Source organism: Trachinotus anak, unplaced genomic scaffold, assembly GCF_046630095.1.
Source record: "Trachinotus anak isolate AG129_WGS33_773 ecotype Australia unplaced genomic scaffold, CSIRO_AGI_Tana_v1 ptg000001l, whole genome shotgun sequence".
Taxonomy (NCBI): domain Eukaryota; kingdom Metazoa; phylum Chordata; class Actinopteri; order Carangiformes; family Carangidae; genus Trachinotus; species Trachinotus anak.
Window position 1 is genome coordinate 12228054 of NW_027273852.1, and position 18703 is coordinate 12246756.

The 18703-nt window shown below is 39.4% G+C and overlaps 3 protein-coding genes, 1 long non-coding RNA gene and 1 other non-coding gene across 5 annotated transcripts; 2 read left to right on the forward strand and 3 right to left on the reverse strand.

Annotated features, from left to right (window-relative positions):
- Positions 1 to 502: 502 nt before the first annotated feature.
- mpc2b (mitochondrial pyruvate carrier 2b) lies at positions 503 to 6445 on the forward strand. Its single transcript, XM_071477311.1, has 5 exons — positions 503 to 877; positions 3215 to 3255; positions 3725 to 3809; positions 4480 to 4591; positions 5288 to 6445. The coding sequence occupies exons 1-5, from the start codon at positions 784 to 786 to the stop codon at positions 5334 to 5336; spliced, it is 381 nt and encodes a 126-aa protein (XP_071333412.1). The 5' UTR covers positions 503 to 783; the 3' UTR covers positions 5337 to 6445.
- A 1335-nt stretch (positions 6446 to 7780) lies between these two features.
- rpl24 (ribosomal protein L24) lies at positions 7781 to 11981 on the reverse strand. Its single transcript, XM_071477284.1, has 6 exons — positions 11903 to 11981; positions 11701 to 11776; positions 10675 to 10785; positions 9242 to 9378; positions 8210 to 8273; positions 7781 to 7911 (listed from the first exon to the last, which is right to left on the reverse strand). The coding sequence occupies exons 1-6, from the start codon at positions 11905 to 11907 to the stop codon at positions 7831 to 7833; spliced, it is 474 nt and encodes a 157-aa protein (XP_071333385.1). The 5' UTR covers positions 11908 to 11981; the 3' UTR covers positions 7781 to 7830.
- LOC139621086 (uncharacterized) lies at positions 8333 to 9235 on the reverse strand. The gene is made up of 2 exons (XR_011690927.1): positions 8407 to 9235; positions 8333 to 8366 (listed from the first exon to the last, which is right to left on the reverse strand). It is a non-coding gene; the product is annotated as an uncharacterized lncRNA (long non-coding RNA).
- On the reverse strand, positions 10090 to 10270 carry LOC139626830 (small nucleolar RNA SNORA23). Its single transcript, XR_011692436.1, has one exon. It is a non-coding gene; the product is annotated as a small nucleolar RNA SNORA23 (small nucleolar RNA).
- Positions 11982 to 12376: 395 nt separating the features above from the next.
- Positions 12377 to 17211, forward strand: cep97 (centrosomal protein 97). The gene is made up of 11 exons (XM_071477126.1): positions 12377 to 12531; positions 13202 to 13344; positions 13501 to 13659; positions 13762 to 13863; positions 13982 to 14095; positions 14217 to 14383; positions 14486 to 14650; positions 14760 to 14938; positions 15070 to 15718; positions 15896 to 15971; positions 16127 to 17211. Exons 1-11 carry the CDS (start codon positions 12495 to 12497, stop codon positions 16583 to 16585), a joined length of 2250 nt encoding a protein of 749 aa, XP_071333227.1. The 5' UTR covers positions 12377 to 12494; the 3' UTR covers positions 16586 to 17211.
- Positions 17212 to 18703: the final 1492 nt, after the last annotated feature.

An 18703-nucleotide genomic window follows, 5' to 3' on the forward strand; every position in this document is an offset into this window, starting at 1 on the left:
GATGGACAAAAACAGTTACAAATGTTACGTCTCTCCCCCTTTTTTTTATCCTTTTCTCCACAACATGTTTGACACATAACCCAAGCTACATATTAATTCAAGTTAAAGCAACTATACAACATTACATAGTGACTTTTCAGAGTTTTTACTGAACTGATGGATAAAGTGAACATACTCAATTAATCAATATTGAATGAAGATGGGTATAGAGAGAAAGCTTCTGGATTTCACCTTGCTTGGTAACCAGAAGAAAAGTGATAATTCTTATCATCATAAATAATGGGGTGTTAAAAGAAGGTTAAAATAAAAAAGGTCTGAATACATTTTATTCTGAAAAATTTGTTAATAAGCGATGAGTTGTACCCACCCAATTGGGATACCCTGAGCTACAAAAGCAACAATACTATATGAACCAATCATATCAAGGTTCTGACTGGACGGGCCAATGAGAATAGAAGAAAATGTGACCCCGCCCATCATGTGATAGGTTGCACCGCACAGAAAGTCACCTCGTCGTGTCGGTCAGAGGGAAGGTACTGACGGCTAGCAGCGCTAGCATGGTCACAGAGTCACCGGGGGAAGGTCGACAGTAGGACGGCAGCATCCACCTTTACCTTTTCACCCACTTGTCGTTTGTTTATTTATTTATTCGTCTACATCGTGCAAGGAGGCGAAGTCAAACGGTTTTAAAATTCCGTGGCTTTTAAAGACAGACGCCCAGCTAGCTAGCCATTTAGCGTGCTAGCTCCAAGTTTCTTCATCTCAGTCTGAACATCTACAGTCATGGCTGCGCTGAGAGCGTCCTACCACAGGATCTTGGACAAGATCGAGCACATGTTGCCCGCCAAACTGAGACCTCTGTACAACCACCCGGCAGGTAATGCACAGCCGATCACCCAGCTTCCTGTTGAACAGGCTGAGTCTTGGGGTGACAGATGTGGGGCTCCGTCCAGCTGTGATAGGAGGTGCTTTGAGTGATGTGGGTGCATCCTGTGGGGAATAATAGCAGCTCCAGTCCGCTTGTGTTGTCTGATTTGTATGGAGGTCGTGTTGTTCCGCGGGACCCTAATCTGCTGCCGGGATAACACTGGCTTAGAAGCTCAGTTTGGGAAGAAGAGCAGAGTTTATGGCAGGGAACCTGTGCAGCCCTGTTAGTCCTGTAGGGGATAAGTTCATTGTGGCGTTAACCAACACGGCTGACTCGTTACTGTGATTTTATTCACTTGTATGAATAGCATACAGCTCATAGCGACCCTGACAGTGACTGTTGTGTTGCAGGAGATGAAAAAACTAAATGTTGCCACATGGTCGTGCCTATAATGTGCTGTTACTATAAATTACTACACATTGGGCTGCATCTAACGATTATTTCATCGATGCATCTGTTCATTGTTGATATTTAAATCAATAGATTGGTCTGTGAAATGCCAAAAAATAAGTAAATATATAAAATCCAAATATCATCATGACAAGTTTAAATGTCTTACTTTGTCTGACCAAATTTCAAAGATGTTCAGCCCAATATAAATATAAAACAAAGAGAAATGCTGCAAATATATATTAACATATAAGAGCTGGAAAAAGTAAATATGATTATGAAGTGATTATCAAAAATCATTTGTTTCAGCTTTAGTCAGATTTTCTAGCATTCCTAAATTGTCCAAGGATTGTTATACAATAATCAATACTGAAATCATTTAATTTGATTAATACAACAGCTTTGTAACAAAATCCCATCTTCATGAAAGCATATTTTGTCAACCCACTTTCTATTAATGAGGGACATCTAAATTTAGTAGAAGCGCCTCCCAGTTTAATGCAGTACAACAGCACCACAAATGACAGCCTCCGAAAAACTGAACATTATAACCTTCATGAGGTGAAGATTTATTGCATTAGACTGCGTTATATTTAGTCAGGCATACCCAACGAACTGAGCGTATGTGTTTTTTCTGTTTAAGTACAACTTGCCAACGTATTGTTCTCTCTGTGACACTGATATTAACTAGAGGGTACTGAGATTAAGGAGTCACTGGCGTCACAGGGGACGGTCTGATCTTTGTTTTGTCTGTGCAAGGGCACAACAAGGTCTTTCTGACCAGGTATAAAGGGGCGGCAACAAAAGCCAACTCCCTCAGAGATGATTTGCCGTGACATACGTCCAGCTCTTGTTTAGCCTGCAGCATTGGTTGAGAATGTGTTCAAAGCTGTTTCCAGACCAACAGCTTTTTATGCTCCTTCACATTCTTCTTCCCTGTGCTGTAGCAAACTAGGTTTATGTGAGTCTTCTCTCAGTGGCTTGGATGCACTGAGGTGGTCAAGTATCACATAGTGACGTGTTACATAGATACTGAAGCCTGACTGTCTGGGGTTATGTTTAATCTTTTCACCCATTTAAAAAAAAAAGCCTGGTAGAAAGATTATCTTCAAGAGAAAACCTCAGTGAAATTTCATGCAATCAACTAGTGTAACATACCTTTCAAGGTGTGGGTGTGTTTATCAACGACATTCAGTGGAGTATTGTCCTCTTGATCATGAATGAATAATTTCAATCAAAATTGAAGTCATGCCTAAACCCAAACACAATTGCAATCTGCTAACGTGTGCGGCTGTGTATTATTGATTGATTAATCTGCCAATTCTTTTCGTCATTAATATATTGATTTTTTGTTAATGAAATGTCACAGATTTGTGAAAAATGCCCATTGCAGGTAGTGAAAGGCCAAGGTCATACCTAACAAAATGATTTATTGGAGTTCTTATTTAACTTATTTGAAAAGTTTTATCAAATGTAGTTGTCACATTAACTAAAAATCTGCTCTTAATTTAAATCATAACCTCTGTTTGTTACATTTTACAACTTTGTGTTATTGTCTGTCTGATTTGTCACTATCGGTATTGCAAAAATATTCTTATCTGGCGACAGCAGACTTCAGACCAGAAGGTTTTTACCTTCGGTCACATTTTTTCCTCCCTTGAAAAGGAGATGACACAGAGCTAATTAAGTTTATTAGTCTTCTCCCAGCGCGTTTGAAACGCAGTTGTAGTGATGCTCTGGCCTGATCGTCTGGAGTTACACTCATTCAGAAAATCCCAGCAGGCAGATTAGTTACCTCCAGAGAGAAAACCTCAAAAAAACATGTAATTAAAGCAAATAATTTAACACAGTATCCATTGTTACAACATGATTGATTTCTTTTGTTTTTTATTCTAGGACCTAAAACAGTTTTCTTCTGGGCCCCAGTGTTTAAATGGGTAAGTGCATTTTCACCTCTTCAACCTTTTAAACTTTAAGTACAACTTAGACCAATGGTTCCCAACCTTTTCGGTTTTGACATCTTAGAATAAAGCTTTGTCTACTTACAATTTACTCATCACAAGGTGCATATATCTATGTAGCGACTTAAACCAGTGATGCAAGCTTTGTTATTTTAATATTTTTAGGGGCCTGCAGATATAAGATTATGCAGTAAAAATAAAAAAATCAACGTAATTTTGTATTGTGGAAATGTTTTTCTGCTTTCCTGTGCTTTTAATTATCTCTCAACTCCCGTGGGCGTTCCAGCACCAAGGTTGGGAACCATGGCCATAGACATAGAGGCCTTAACCAGTCACCATTGTGCAATTGTCTTATCAGTTCAAATCAGTTGTCGTACTGTAAGTACAGTAGAAAAATCTATGACAGGTTTGACGGGTTAAAGAACATGGAGTCTCTTCTCCACAGGGTCTGGTTGTAGCTGGTTTGGCTGATATGACTCGACCAGCAGAAAAACTCAGTACCTCCCAGTCTGCAGTGCTGACAGCCACAGGTGAGATTCACCATAATGTCTCAGTTTGAAACACACCTTTGTTTAATTTGAAATAGTGTGATCGAGGAAATATAACTGGCATCAGAAAATGTTGTAGCTAATGTAAGTTACCTGTTCCTTTAAATTACAATAATTTGGGGAACAATATTGGGGTTTTTTTGTGTTTATGTTCCTTTTCACACTTTATATTAGAAGAAAATTATATAAAATAATACTAAAAACATCCTTGTCACAAGTTTTCAAAATATGGAGCAGTGAATTTTTTGGATTTAAATTATTTTTTGGGGGGCATTTTGCCTTTATTAATGGGACAGTGGAGAGTGACAGGAAACGGGACATAGAGTAGAGGAATGACATGCAGCAAAGAGCCCGGACGGTCGGGAGTCGAACATAGCATCCGCCCTAACCACTCGGCTAATAGGTCACTCCCTGGACCTTGAATTCTTGAACAATATTTCAAAATTGTTCGTTCTTCAGCTCAGTGTGCGGAGAGAATCCGACCAATCTGTGCTAAAGGTTACCTGATGCATCTGCTTTTGCAATATGTGTCTGTAAACAAATCTTATCTGTTGCTCTTTTACCAAAACATAGACTCTGTTCTCATGAGCAACACCTGGTTCAGCATCAGTGTGCGTAACCTTCACTCATAGCTGTTGTCCTTCTCCACCAGGACTCATCTGGTCCAGATACTCATTGGTCATTATCCCGAAGAACTGGAACCTGTTTGCCGTCAACTTCTTTGTCGGCAGCGCAGGAGCCTCCCAGCTCTACAGGATCTGGAGGTTTGTGGTGAATTAACAGTGAAGAGTACTCGCTAATAAATGAGCAGTCAGTGGCTTCTGTCTGTTAATTACCTGACCTTATTATCTCTATAATATAAGGGAATCCAAGATAAGTTAATAGCAGCTTTCTGTTAATTTCTTAATCATTGCTGATATGAAATCATAGCAGCAAGTTAATGCTTAACTCAGTACATCGCCGCTGCTACAGTAAGAGTTGTAGTAAATGTATAACACATGTGTGCTTGGTTTTCCAGTGTCAACAATAAACTGAACTCCACCAAGGAAATGTTGAAACATTTTGTCATAGAGTGAAAGCTCTGAATGACTATAAAGACTTAGTGAAAATATGAAGCTGTAAGGAAAAGAACATACTGTCAATGTATGATAAATAAAGTAGCTGCGTTTGAGTGAATGAATGAACAATTTTCAGTCTTGGATGTTAAAAGGAAAATGAGCTTTGGTCTGAGGAAGTCTGTGGCTCAAAACCAACCAAATACACCTCCCGAGCCTTAAATAAGGCTGTGTCCTGACTTTGTAACTTTCTTTTATTTATTCAAACAATCATAAAAGTAATTAACAGAAACATTACAGCTTGCACGTGTTTCTTTCTATACATGCAACTGGTATCATATTAAAAAAATCTTTAAAGCCAATTTTAATCTTAATGTTATTTTGCTTATCTTTTCTCCTTAATAGGTACGAGCAGGATAAGAAGGCACAGGCTAAAGAGGCTGCAGAGTCCTGAGTGCTTCTCTAATGCCTGTGCTCCACCTGCAGTGGACTGAAAGGGAGACTTCACACCAGGCACTAACCTGCCCCTCCTCATCATCCCACGTTGTCTCCATTACATCCATGCCATAACCATTATCCTACCACATTAAGCCTGTTGTCCCTGTTGGAAATGTGCGCTTTTGCTTAAGTTTCGAATTTCCTCAGGGTTTTGGGGGGAAAAAAAAGAAAAAAGAAAAGACAAGAGAACGTTTTTTTTAACTGTAATTCGACACACACTCAAGAATGGTGGTCATCAACGCACAAGTACGGCTTGTTCAACAAGTTGTATGATTGTAAATGGTATGATTGTTTGGTTTTATTTCATGCTTGATATATCGTGCACTAAGTGGGAAGTTTTGCTTTTTCCATCATTGTTTTTCAGGTGTAGCAAATCAGTACCTCATGCAATAATTTCCCAAAAAAATGTAACTCTTGGATCTGTGTTGAACGTGGTTTAAGGAATGTTTCCAAATGAAATTAAGAGGGATGCCATCACATCTATGTTTTGATTTACTTATTTATAATTTGATGAAAGTCACACCATGTGTACCTCAGTGATTATTAAACCATTATTGATGACCATGTAACAATTCCTTCCATTTTAATGGCTTTAAGTATTTTAATCTGTATGAGAACAAATCCTAATTTATGAATAACTTGATTAAATGTATCTCTTGTAGTCAAAACTATATAGACAGACGTTGTTACTTTCTGGTTTTCTATCAGGAATACTTCCACCAATGCCACATATTTAACCTGTGCAGCTTTTTATTGATTGTTACGACACAGTCAACCAGTAAACACTGGTCCTGACACAGTAATCCTGACTCTTTCATATCAAAGCATCACTTTTGATGCCTCTGTGTTCTCAGAAAGGTGTATAGTTTTTCTGACTTTTTTTTCTCACTGTAGCTTCACAGAATAACCCTCTGTCAATTTTAGCAATAATTGGTGTCATCACTTTAAAATATTTCTTGATCTGCTGACTGTTTGAACAAATGGCACTTTTTGAAGGTTGATCATTATGGCTCTGTGGCTATGTAATGGCTATGTGATACTAATAAATCTGGTTTAACACCTCCAGTTGATTTAAAGTTTAGACATCTCGTAGTTTACAATCATACAAAGTGACTGACCATAAAGACGATTAGTCGATTAAAGGAACTGTCAAACAATTTTACACATGAATTTACTTTTCAGCCTGTTGCTGTTGAAATAGTAGAGTTAACTGTTAACGCAGGAGGCTTTCGACAGCTCTATTTGTGCCTCTGGCTGAGAAACAGATATGAGCCACTGTTCCCAGTATAAACAGTAAATCTCACTCTCGAAAGCCTCAGTTGTTTGCGTGTTGGTAGCACTGGTCAGGAGTGGGGTCTCTGCAGTGTTCACAAATTTACATCTTAAGACATTTTAAAAACCATAAAGGACAAAATTTAATACCTGTTTTATGGTCAAAGAATGATGAAAACCCAGTGGGCAATAGGAGCGGGCCTACAATGAAGGACATTATTGATATTTACATTATGTCACATTTTGTTACTACCTCTGAGCTGTATATAATCGATATGTACTGTAATTGTGAAGGAGAGCCAGATGAATGGATTAAAGATAAAATAAACGGATTAAGGAAACTGAATTCAGAGCAGACAAGCTGAACAAGACAAGCTGAACTTTTTCATCTCTGTGATCTGCACTACAGAGCAACAAATCTGTGTCCACCTTCCACAAGCCCACCACAAAGACAATCCTCATCTGATGTGAATCTCATCTTTTGGCACCAAAAACACACCATGTCCACCTCAGACTGGATCTGTTTTGCAAACACTCAATATTTTAAGTGTTGAAATGTTGGCTGGTGATTTCATGGTCCGGGATTACAGCAGCCTGACGGACTGACATATCTGAGCAACAGTTCACAGGTCTGCAAATAGGATCCAGATTACAGCCTACAAGCATTATCTGCACTACGGTCAAAGGCCCAGCACATTCCCACAGTAATTTTGTTCAATTAGACCTCAGCTCTGACTAAGGTTGGATGATGCTGTGATGACATGAGGTCACCAAACCTTTTACTGTCAGAAACTGATGCAACAAAGAGCGAGGGATGTGTCAAACAGTGTGTGTGCCTACACAATCCTGAGAAGATGGCCATCTCTTACATTTATAAATATTAATGTTGTAATCTTTCTGTTGATTTAATCATTCAGTCAAAAGCCTTTAGACTCTGAACCATGACGCCATCCAAAATTCTGTTTGTAATCTTGGCAAATCACTGCTTTAATGTTCCCCACCTTGAGTAGTGTATATCACTAGATAAAAAGACTCACCTCCTGGTATTTGCAGGTTAAGAGTTCATTTTTGTCCAACTGATCTTGCTACAGCACTGTCTTGTTTAAAAAAAAAAAAACATCACACAAATGATGGTTAACCACAAAATTTTATTCACAACCACAAATAGTGAGCCAGGCTTAGCGTTTTCCACCAACGCGGGGTGCGCTGATCTTCATGGGCTTGGCGATCTTGGGTTTCTGTGCAGTCTTGGCTGCGGCCTACAGAAAGAAACGCATTTAGTACAATGTCCCGGTAGATATTATGCAATTTAAGACTGAATTTATTATTATTATTATTATAAATTTATTATTATTATTATTATTTAATAATTCAATGAAAACTGAGGAGCAGGCAGTTGATATCATTTATGTACATTAAGAGCCAAACCCTTTTACTTTGCAGTCATACATGAAAACCATATTTAGTCTTTGCTGACCAGGTTAAAAAGTGCAGTTTTTCCACTAGACAGAATAAACTCCAGATTTAATAACTGAAGCACACAACAGGAGATCTTACCTTTGCACTTGGGGCGGCAGGCTTCTTGGCTGCCTGCTTTGCCTTCTTGGCCTCCTTGGCAGCTCTGAGAGATTAATGAGAAACAATCAGCCAAACTAAACAAGTACAAGCGAGCTATATGGATAAAACCCTTGTCATCTTTGTGCCATCATCTAATCTTATAAATGATCTGGGAAACAGTTGGGAAAAAAAAAAACAACTCGAAAACATGACATGAGTGTCTTCAGCCAAAGGAAATAAAAACTAAATCCCTGCAAAAATCAAGCCATAAACCAGTTCCAACTGGTATAAAAAGGTATAGCAAATAGAGTGTTTCACTGTATACATCCTGTTACACACCAATAACAGGGCACAGAAATGCTTTTTGTTTAGAACTGTTTTAAGGCTGGAGATTTCCTGGACCCCACTGTGCTTAATACTTACACCTATTCCAACAGAGCCCTTGTGTGCACAATCTCAACCATCAATAAACCATTACTGTAGTTCAATACAGTGCTGTAGATATTAGCCAACACTATAAGATACCAATACTGGAATACTCCATAAACCTAGATAGGCTCACTGTAGGTAGATATGACAGGTCACCACCACATTTAAAAGGTTAAGTGAGATGAAAAGATGCAGATGTGATGGAAATGACATTTCTCCTCAAGTTCCTATTTGTTTCCATAAATAAAAAAGTTTGAGGTAAAACAGACTATGCAGATGTACAATTCCTCGCTTTATGCATCCCCCATTTCAACTAGTTCTGAAGGCTGCAGGACTGGAGGACTGAACTGATACCAAATTGACATCGTGACTTACACTTCACAGTGAAAATAGATCACAAAATTAAGACTCTTTGCAAGGCTAGTTGTGGTCTGCTACCACTGAGATGGCAAACTAAAACTAAACTCAAATAACCAAAAATTGTACGTGCATGATGTCTCAGCCCCATAACTTTTGAGTTTGATGTTAGAGAAACCAGAAGGCCTGATTTTGGCGGGGAAAAAAGGCCCTAAAATCAGGTGATATGTCCAGTTTGTGTCATACCTGATGGCCTGCTCCCTCTGGGCCTTGCGGACCTCGGGCTTCTGGTTCCTCTTGGCCATGATCTCAGCCAGGGAGGCCCCAGTGATGGCCCTCTGGAATTTGACTGCACGGCGGGTGCGCTTCTTTGTCACCTCTTCCTGTTAAAAACACATGATGAAGAGACCTTAGTTTATTTGTAGCCCATCATCAAAATCCCTCAATATACTTCACAAAAGCAAATAAGCAACATGCCCAACCCAACCCTAACTGACAGTAGAGTGGGACGGATAGGGGGCAAGAACAGAAACTTATGTTCTACTGAACCCCAAAACTTTCTGGATGAAACTTTGCAGGACACTAACTGCATTTTACAGCTCTGCAGTTGCTGTTGTAAACTTTACAGTTTTTTCTAACTTCAGTTTTCAGGAATTGCCAAAATTAACTAGTTTTTTTTTCTAATGCAACTTAAAATAGGCAAATTATTGCTCAACAGCAGCATAAAGAAAGTTATAAACCACCATCAACTTATGTTCTCCAATACCTCACACTCTTCATGAACATTTACGACATTAGATAATAGTTTTGTTACTTTTACTGGCCACTTAACAGGTCCCACACATAGTTTAACAACTTGGTATATATTGGAACTTCCCACAAACAAACCAAGATACAACAATTTTGATTACTAAGCTAGTTTTCGTGGTCCCACTTATGTTAGAATTATTAGTGGCAATGAATTTCCACAGTCTTAAATAAATAACTAAATTATGCCCTACAGTAACCATAAAATGCTGGTAACTACAGCTGGCCGTAAAAAAAAAACAAAAAACAGACTGCACATAATACAGTTACATGTGATAAGTAATGTAGCATGTTGGAGAGTTTGGAGGCTGACCAATGGTTAGGGGTCGACAAAGACGTCAAGGGCCAGTACTATGATCTCCAGTTGTTCTATGGCTGCAGATGTGGAGTGAGCACTGCTGCCAAGAATGCAAAACACAGTCCGGCAACAACACATAACACAGACTAACACTGTGCACACCATTCACCCACAGCCAATTTAAAATCTGTGATCAAGTGGAAACTAGTGTTGATGTGTGTTAAATAGTCTATGCACAAGTACAGATGCATGCATATGGTTCTGTGAAGCAACAAGAAGTTCTGTATGCATTTTCCAGTATGACGGCATCTTTGCCATTTTTCAACTCTTACTATAAATACTACAGACACCGGTGTAAACAGAATACTGCAAGAAAAGATCACATGCCAGTTACACAATCAACCAAACATCAGCACCAAAGATATTCGCATGACCAACAAATGCTTCTTGTGAAGTTGATGCTGGCTGCTAGATTAGCTGTAGTACTACAGCATGCCAATGTAGGTGTAAATAGTGTGCACATTTTAATGTACACACACATATAACACCTTAACACACACAGGCTGTTACTTACAGACTGGCCCTTCTTGTGCTTGCGTCTGTACAGCACAGTCCAGTTGATCTGTCTGGGGTTCCTCTTGGCCAGGAAAGCAGACTCACACTTGGCATTCAAAAACTGGAACACCTAAAGAAGACAGGAAACGCAATTACACGTTATACATTCATGTTAAGCTATTTTCAAAATCATCTAATGTGGTGATTATATCCTTCATCAACTGTTTTGTCTACAAAATGTCAAACGCTAAAGGAACAAGCTGCTTGTAATTTCATAAAGCCCAAAGTGATGTCTTCAAAATGCTGGTTTTGACCAACCATCACTCCACAACCAGAAGATATTAATAATCAAGGAACTACAAAGAAAAATCCCCACATCTGAGATGTTGGAATCAGCAAATGCCTTTCCATTTTGCATGTAAAATGACTTGATTGACAATTCAGTTTTCAAAGTATATTGCCAATACATTCTTTTACTCAAGTTATCATTGCAGCTCTTTGTAAATTTCACTCTAAATTCATACATTAAGATAAAATAGTGGAAAGTAAACACGTTTTATAGAAGGAAGTGATTTGAGACAAAACCATAGACATTTAGAGATGGGAAACTACTAATTAGTCTACTTTTTGATATAACTCCTGTAATGAGCAATCAAGTCAAGCACATTTCTTCATATACTAATAATGTTACCTATTAAATCTGTCACAATTTAGATATCAAACTGAGTTATAACATACAGGGACATGTAGGTTTGTCCACATTGTCAGGCTCTAGAGTAGTTGTGAAGACAGCAGTACCACTGAGAAACTGTATTAATGTAAAAGCTGCCTTGTTTAGTTGCTACACACTGACACTGTCAGCTAACATTAGCATGCTACATAGGATCCAATTAAGCCGACCAGGCCTCTCCAGAGACTGTTACTTATGTTACAAACACACATTAGGGGATTTAGACGGCGAACTGGGATTTAATCTGGTACACTATAAATCACATTATATCTGCGGACAGTGCTGAGACAGACCGCTACAGGACTTTGTGGTTACCTTTCCGTCTATCCTGGCGTATCGGCGGCCATGGCCGGGGTATATTTTATACCCGCTGAAACTGCACAACTCGACCCTGAAAACGACAAATATAAGGCATCACTGAAAGAAAATGATACAAACACATCTTTAATGTGGGTAGCGTCGTTAAAATGTTTATTTAAGAATGTAGATGGCGTTGGATAGTACTCCGTTTACTCACTTCATGATGGCTACGAGAGGGCACAAAACCGGAAAGAAAGACGACGGAAGCGGAAACGGAATTAGGAGACTCCAAATTGATTTTTGTAAACTACTAAACAGTGAATATTTTAGTCAGTTGAGGTTTTATTAATGCTCAACCCGTAACATGCACGCATAAATTATTTTTTAAATCAATATTTTTCAATTAATACTTCAATCATTTTAACAATTACGTCACAATTTGACAGTAAGCGTATCAGCAAACAGTCAGTCAAATATTCTTTCTTACTTACGATAATAAATTGGTGGATCAGATGAACTGAACAAAATAAAAATCACTTATAGGCCGTTTTGTCGTTAATGTTTTGAACCAGCTTGTCTGGCGGTTTTCAGCAACATGAGCGCGCTGTAGGAAGCAACGACAGTTGTAGTCTTTTCGGGCCACAAAGACGTTCCTTTGTAATGAGGGGCAGTGTCTTTGGACTACATTTCCCATAAACTCTCCGGTTTCGCTGCTTGACAAGCGACGGACCCTTCTGGTCACTACCGGTCTCGACAGTCTGCGGCTAATAGTTATTCGCTAACGGAGGGTGTTTGTCTGGGACAACAGGATGGGTGTATCAGATTTACAGTTTGATGCAAATGCTGGTAGGTGGCCTACTGGTTATTTTTTCACAAACAGCAATGATTCACGTTTGTTTAAAAGTAGATGTTGTGAGCACCTTTATTAGTAGCTGATGTAAGCTAGCGTGCATCACCCGAGTGCTACCATTAGCTGTGTCCAGGGGTGCAGATCAAAACATCCTGTGTCAGACTTACAAATGGTCTTGTAGCGATGTTTAACAAACCTTATTTATCAAATCAACTCATTTTATCATGTGATGTGCAAGTTTTCTTTATAGACTGTAAGAAGCATGTCGTGGCGACGTATATATTTGATTTTCTCTCTGCTCTTTATAGTAAGGTTTCATGTCTTCACATGTTCAAATGTCAGCATTTACAATAACACTACACTAGTAATATTTCAACCATTATGTAAAACCAAGCTACTGAAAGATCGTAGACATGTTGAAATGACTAACATATTTTCTTTTGTTCTTTGGTAGATGTTTAGATTTAGATGTAATTACCCAGAACTGGCTCAACCTAGAGTACAAAATTATTATTTTTTCTCTACCACCCTTTCCTTTAAAGCATTTTACTGTATGTGCGCTTAGCTCCTCAAGAACCTGTGTGTTATGTAGTCATGGTGATGAGCAACTGACAGTTGTTGTGGTTTTCCAGTCTGGTTAATCTCCACTCTCTTTTCTCTTTCAAGGACCTGTGCTGGATCTTTCAGCCAGGAGTATCCAAAAGCTGGATCCCACTTTCACCTGCTCTGAAGACACTCACACTCTCATCCTGGACCGTAACCACATCATGAAACTGGACCATCTGGAAAGGAGCCCAGGCCTTCAGCAGGTAGTCACCACTTTGAAATATAGTCTGTTTTTACTCAGTTTTTAATCTCTTTATTTCCAGAATTATAGCAGAGTCTATAGTGACTCTGTGCCTAAATAATGCGTACACTTTGTTGATTTAATGTCCTGTTGTAAGTCTTGGTCTTTTTCTCTTTAGCTGTCTGTAGCTAGTAACCGTCTGGTGAGAATGATGGGTGTGTCTCGGCTGACAGAGTTGAGAGTCCTCAATCTTCCCAACAACAGTATTGGCTACATCGAGGGGCTAAGAGATCTGCCTCACCTCGAATGGCTCAACCTGTCTGGAAACAATATTAAGGTGAGAAGAAGAACATCATAATTTATTACCAAAAATAACAACGCACAGATAAGTTTCAGTCCATGGGCTAATATGTTGTATGTTTTACACTCTTTCACACAGGTCATTGAGCAACTCAGCAATTGTGTTTCCCTTCAACATTTGGATCTGTCTGACAATAACATATCTACCATTGGTGATCTTACTAAACTTGTAGCATTAAAGGTGAGTGTTGCAGACTCCCAGGTCTAAAGCAAGCCTAAACAAAAAGTTACTATTTAATAATGTGAAGTTATAGCATCAGTTTTATTTTATGATTACATTTTTTTTGTCAAACTTTCAGACACTTTTACTCCATGGAAACAGCATTACAACACTTCGTACAGTTCCTGCTCACCTACCCGCCCATGTATCCATTCTCTCCCTGGCAGAAAACGAGATAAGAGATCTCAACGAAGTAATTAACTTTCTACTAATTTGATACACCAACACTGATCTACATACTTTTTAGAGCCTTATTTTCATTCACTGATTTCTGTTTCTTTTTCATCTGTGTTCCCTTCTTTTATCTCTGATAGGTGTCATACCTGGCGCCTCTCCACGAACTGGAGCAGCTGTCAATAATGAGCAACCCTTGCGTTATGGCAACACCCTCATTGCCAGGATTTGACTATCGGCCTTATATCATGAGTTGGTGCCTGAGCCTGAAGGTCCTGGATGGCTATGTAGTATCACAAAAAGAAGGGTGAGTACATTCGTATGTTGCAACAATTTGCTTGTTTGGATTAACACAGGACTAGTATACACATGTTTGAATCTCTTATTTCTTCTGCGTAATTGTCTCCAGTCTCAAAGCAGAGTGGCTATACAGTCAAGGTAAAGGACGTTCATATCGACCGGGTCAGCATGTACAGCTGGTTCAGTACCTCACCACTGTTTGCCCCCTGACCTCATCCCCGGCCCTGGAGACAGCAGAGGATGCCAAGCTGGAGAAGATCCTCAGTAAGCAGAGGTATAACTTTTATCTTACAGAGAGGCTTTTAACAAACAGTACATGTCTGTTGATGGAAAATCTTTACTTCAATGACCCTGTGTTTGTACTGACATTTTTTTCCCCTCAGGTTTCACCAAAGGCAGCTGTTAGAGGAGACCCAGGGAGGCTGCCCCAGTCCTCCTCGTCCGACTCAACTAGATGTGGAGGGGCACAGTCCTTCAGATGCCAGGCCACAGGGGGGAGCCAGAGAGGTGAAGAAAAACATTGCACCTTTGCCAGCTGCTGCTCCATCAGTCCCGGACACAGGTTTGAGAACGTCTTCTTTATAGTATGCTTATGTCCAGGAAACCAGACTTTGTATCTATCGTTTCTCTTTACTGGTATTATTATGCATGTGTTTTTTTTATCATGCTGTCTTTTTTGTGTTTAACTTACAGAGCCAGTTGTGCAGTTTAACACTTGGGTGAGCTGTGATTCTTCCCACACATCACTGCCAGTTGTTCGCAGCCCAAGGCTTGTAGAGGAGCACATTTATTTGGAAGATGTTCAGACAGATGAGGACAAACTCAATGGCAGCATGCTCTCCTCAGAGTCCACCTTTCTCCCCTTCACAGCTGATCTGGACCCACAAACGAACCAGTCTGACAGCGAGGACGAGACAGAGACATTTGAGCCTGATTCCCTGGCCCCAAAGCAGCCAGCACAGCCCAGAAAGCACATCAATAAGACACATAATTCGCCGCCAGTGGATAGAGAGAGGAAGACTCTTGAAGACGAAGTTATTTCTAGTGCAGCCACAAAAGTTGTCTCACCGGGGGTTAGAGTGAGCACACCACAGAATGATCTGGAAACATCATTTGATTTTGGAAACGCAGCGATGAAAGAAGCCCCCAAGCAGGAAGAAGCTGGTATGTGTGCCAGCAAATCAGGTTTTATGGAAGCAGATAAGGCGGTGGTTAAAATACAGTCCTGGTGGAGGGGACAGCACACTCGCTGTTGTCACCCCGTGGCCAGAGAGGTGCGCAGTGAAATCCGCCTGCGCAGAATGCAAGAACATATCCTGTTCCTGTCTGAGAAGCTGGACAGGTAACTGACTGACTATCAGCAAGCAATAAAGTTTCCTAGAACATTAATGAGTAATTTTTGTTTGTTGTCTGTTTAATTTGTAGCCTAAGGGTAGTTGTACCTTCACACATAGTTGCAGACATATAAATATTAACTCAAGATTTAAGGTACTAAAAAGTAAAACTGATGTGTTTGCAGTGTGCAGAAGCAGTATGAAGAAGAGAGGTTACAAAGGCTGGTTCAGGAGGAGGCAGTGAAGTTTCTGTGGAAAGAGGTCAGTAATTTATCATTACCTCACATTCACTACACCTGCTTATGTTGTATAATGTTGGTCTTTTGTGGTATCATCCCCAGAGATACTCTCTAAACCTACGTGATTTCCATGGCTACCTCATTAGTTTAAAACTTTTCCTGTTTTTTGCCGTGTAGCTCCAGTCTATGCAGCAGTGGAAGAAGTCTGTGGATCAGCAGCTGGCTAACATTACTCACCATGTCAACCTGGCTCAAATCTCATCTCCTGGACAATGTGAGGCTGCCCCACCTGTCGCCTCCAGCACAACGAACCCACCCAACACAGACGTCTCCTTCCCAGACTCCGGCTTCCAGTCGACAAGCGATCAGCAGGCAGCGCAGGAGGACAGCTTCCTGAGCAGTGGGACAGAAGACTCTCTGAAGACGGTGCGAGCGCTGAGCCCTGTTCGTAGCGGCTTTGCTGGTGGCAGCGATGGTGCGGACAGCGCAGACTGCAGCCTGCTGGAGCAGTACCTCTCCTCTGTACAGCAGAGGGAGGAGGAGGCTGAGGAGGTGATCAGTGATAGAACGGAAACACCACAGCCCTCGTCTCCAGTTTCACCTGGTAAAACAGTGCAGTCCAACTCCCCCCCGTAGAGGGCAGCAGGAGTGCAAAGAACGGAGGGAATCACTCTTGGCCCTGTCTGAGAGTCTACACCAACCGAGAGTCTACACCTGTACAGAACTCCTGAGTGTGTGTAAATTGGCACTGGGTGTAGGATCGAGATGTGTTGCTCCTTTGAAACTTTGGACATGATGCAAAACTGTGCTCATCTTGATTACTGACCCACATCTAAAAAAACTGTGCACTTAAGTCTGAACCCAGGGCAGGCTTGAAAACAATACCTAACTGTGAATGTAACTCGAGCTTTTTATACTTCACTACCTAGTCTCTTATTTAATGGACATTCTCCTCTTTGTGTGAAGGCAATGATTGTCATGTAGCTTCAGAAGGTTTTGTGATCACATACAGTGAGTAGGTTGTTTCCTCTACTGATGCAAAGATCAGGCATATTCTGTTATCTGATATCCACTGCATTATTGAGAAACTGCAATAAATCAGATTAGGAGTTGATGTGTTAAACAGATGTATACTATACATGAGCAACAACAAGCATCCTGTCTATTGTGACACACGGTGTTAACGATTAACAGAAAAATGTTGTAGTATCTTTATGTTCTTAAGAGAAATGTAAATAAATCTGCAATTATAATTTTCCAAATATTCTTATTTGGTTTCATTTTATGTTGTAAGAAATAAGGCTGCAACTAACAATTATTTTAATTATCAAGTATTCTTATTACTTCTGAGTTGTTCAATGAATCCTTTGCCAAAAATGAATAAGACTGACAAGCAGCAGACACACTTGTTTTCAGTTTATAAGGATAAGAAGTGGAGAGTAAGCAATGCTATCAATCATTTATGAGACTGATGACACTTGTGTTTTTATCCTATGACAAATCTCCTGTAAAGAAGGTCTTTTGCTAAAAAAACTATTTTCTGTGACCGGAGTATGTAATTAGAGGAACATTTTAGTTGAATTTCAGAGAAGTTTATAATCAAAACTCTGACAAATTGTATTATAAAGTGAGTTTTGGCCTTTAGTATCCCTGATTTGGTCCAGTTATTACCTATAAAACTTGTGGAATGACCTGTATGGCTAAAGTAATATTCATGAGTTGTTCCCAGGTCATTACAGCATGACAGGAGAAAGTGTCCTGAATGAATGTGAGCCTAGCCAATCTCATAACAACACTTTCTGATGAAGAACAATTTAGAAATAATTTTATAATTATGATTAATTTATAATAAATAATTTACTTATATCTTTTTGATCAGTTATAAGCCATTAATAAGAACAACATCAGGATGCCAGGTTGTGGAAAATCCAGATGCAGGACATCTGAATTAAAATCATTTAATTAACTGCTGCGTATTAACATTTCCAACTGCAGATTTATTACAGTTTAACCATTTATTCTTAACGTGAAATCTTTTTTTTTTAATTATACTTTTATTTATTCTTTCATTACCGCGAAAGATGGCAAATCAGTACACTCCACTAACATCCCATTCAAACTTAAGCTGCAGAGGATAAACCAAAACCAAAAATCTAAATGTCGCATTTAGATAGAAAACCACATTTGCACCGATCACACAAAAAAACAGACACCAAACAATAAAACAACAAAACAGCAGTAGAAACATTCAACCAAAAAAAACAACAACAGAACAATCGAATGAAATAAATATCTACAAGAATGTATATGTAAAACAATTCAAACCATATGTAAAAGAAATGAATGGATAAGAAATGAACAACCAAATAGATACCAAAATAGAAAACAAACCAAGAGGTAGGCTACAAATATTTATATACAAAAGCACAAACACAGACATACTCCCATGCGCAATCAGTGCAGTCTCCACACATCTCTAGCCACACATCCACAGTCCATAAACCTGCAAACAAAAACTGTAATAGTAACTTATCAAGAAGGAAATCTCTTTTTTGGTTTGTTTTCTCCCACCGCCTCCTACTTATTCTCTCATTTCCTTTAAGAGCATTCAGGAGACATAGCACAGGGGTAGGATTGATGTCTATCTCTATCAGTGATCTTCTCCATGAATGCCAATGAAATAAAATGGTTTAGTAATGCCATGGCTGTATGTTTCTATTCAGTAATAATGCAGTCATAAATGTTGATAAATTG

What these genes read in the sequence shown, in the direction of transcription:
- rpl24 (XM_071477284.1), bottom strand. An exon ending in ACGCCAGGATAGACGGAAAG is followed by an intron (nt 10,786 to 11,700) that starts GTAACCACAAAG and finishes TGTCTTCTTTAG; the next exon opens with GTGTTCCAGTTTTTGAATGC. An exon ending in AGCACAAGAAGGGCCAGTCT is followed by an intron (nt 9,379 to 10,674) that starts GTAAGTAACAGC and finishes TGTTTTTAACAG; the next exon opens with GAAGAGGTGACAAAGAAGCG.
- mpc2b (XM_071477311.1), top strand. Translation starts at nt 784, where the DNA reads ATGGCTGCGCTGAGAGCGTCCTACCACAGGATCTTGGACAAGATCGAG. An exon ending in TCTGTACAACCACCCGGCAG is followed by an intron (nt 878 to 3,214) that starts GTAATGCACAGC and finishes TTTTTATTCTAG; the next exon opens with GACCTAAAACAGTTTTCTTC. An exon ending in GGGCCCCAGTGTTTAAATGG is followed by an intron (nt 3,256 to 3,724) that starts GTAAGTGCATTT and finishes TCTTCTCCACAG; the next exon opens with GGTCTGGTTGTAGCTGGTTT.
- cep97 (XM_071477126.1), top strand. Translation starts at nt 12,495, where the DNA reads ATGGGTGTATCAGATTTACAGTTTGATGCAAATGCTG. An exon ending in AAGATCCTCAGTAAGCAGAG is followed by an intron (nt 14,651 to 14,759) that starts GTATAACTTTTA and finishes TTTTCCCCTCAG; the next exon opens with GTTTCACCAAAGGCAGCTGT. An exon ending in CTGTCTGAGAAGCTGGACAG is followed by an intron (nt 15,719 to 15,895) that starts GTAACTGACTGA and finishes ATGTGTTTGCAG; the next exon opens with TGTGCAGAAGCAGTATGAAG.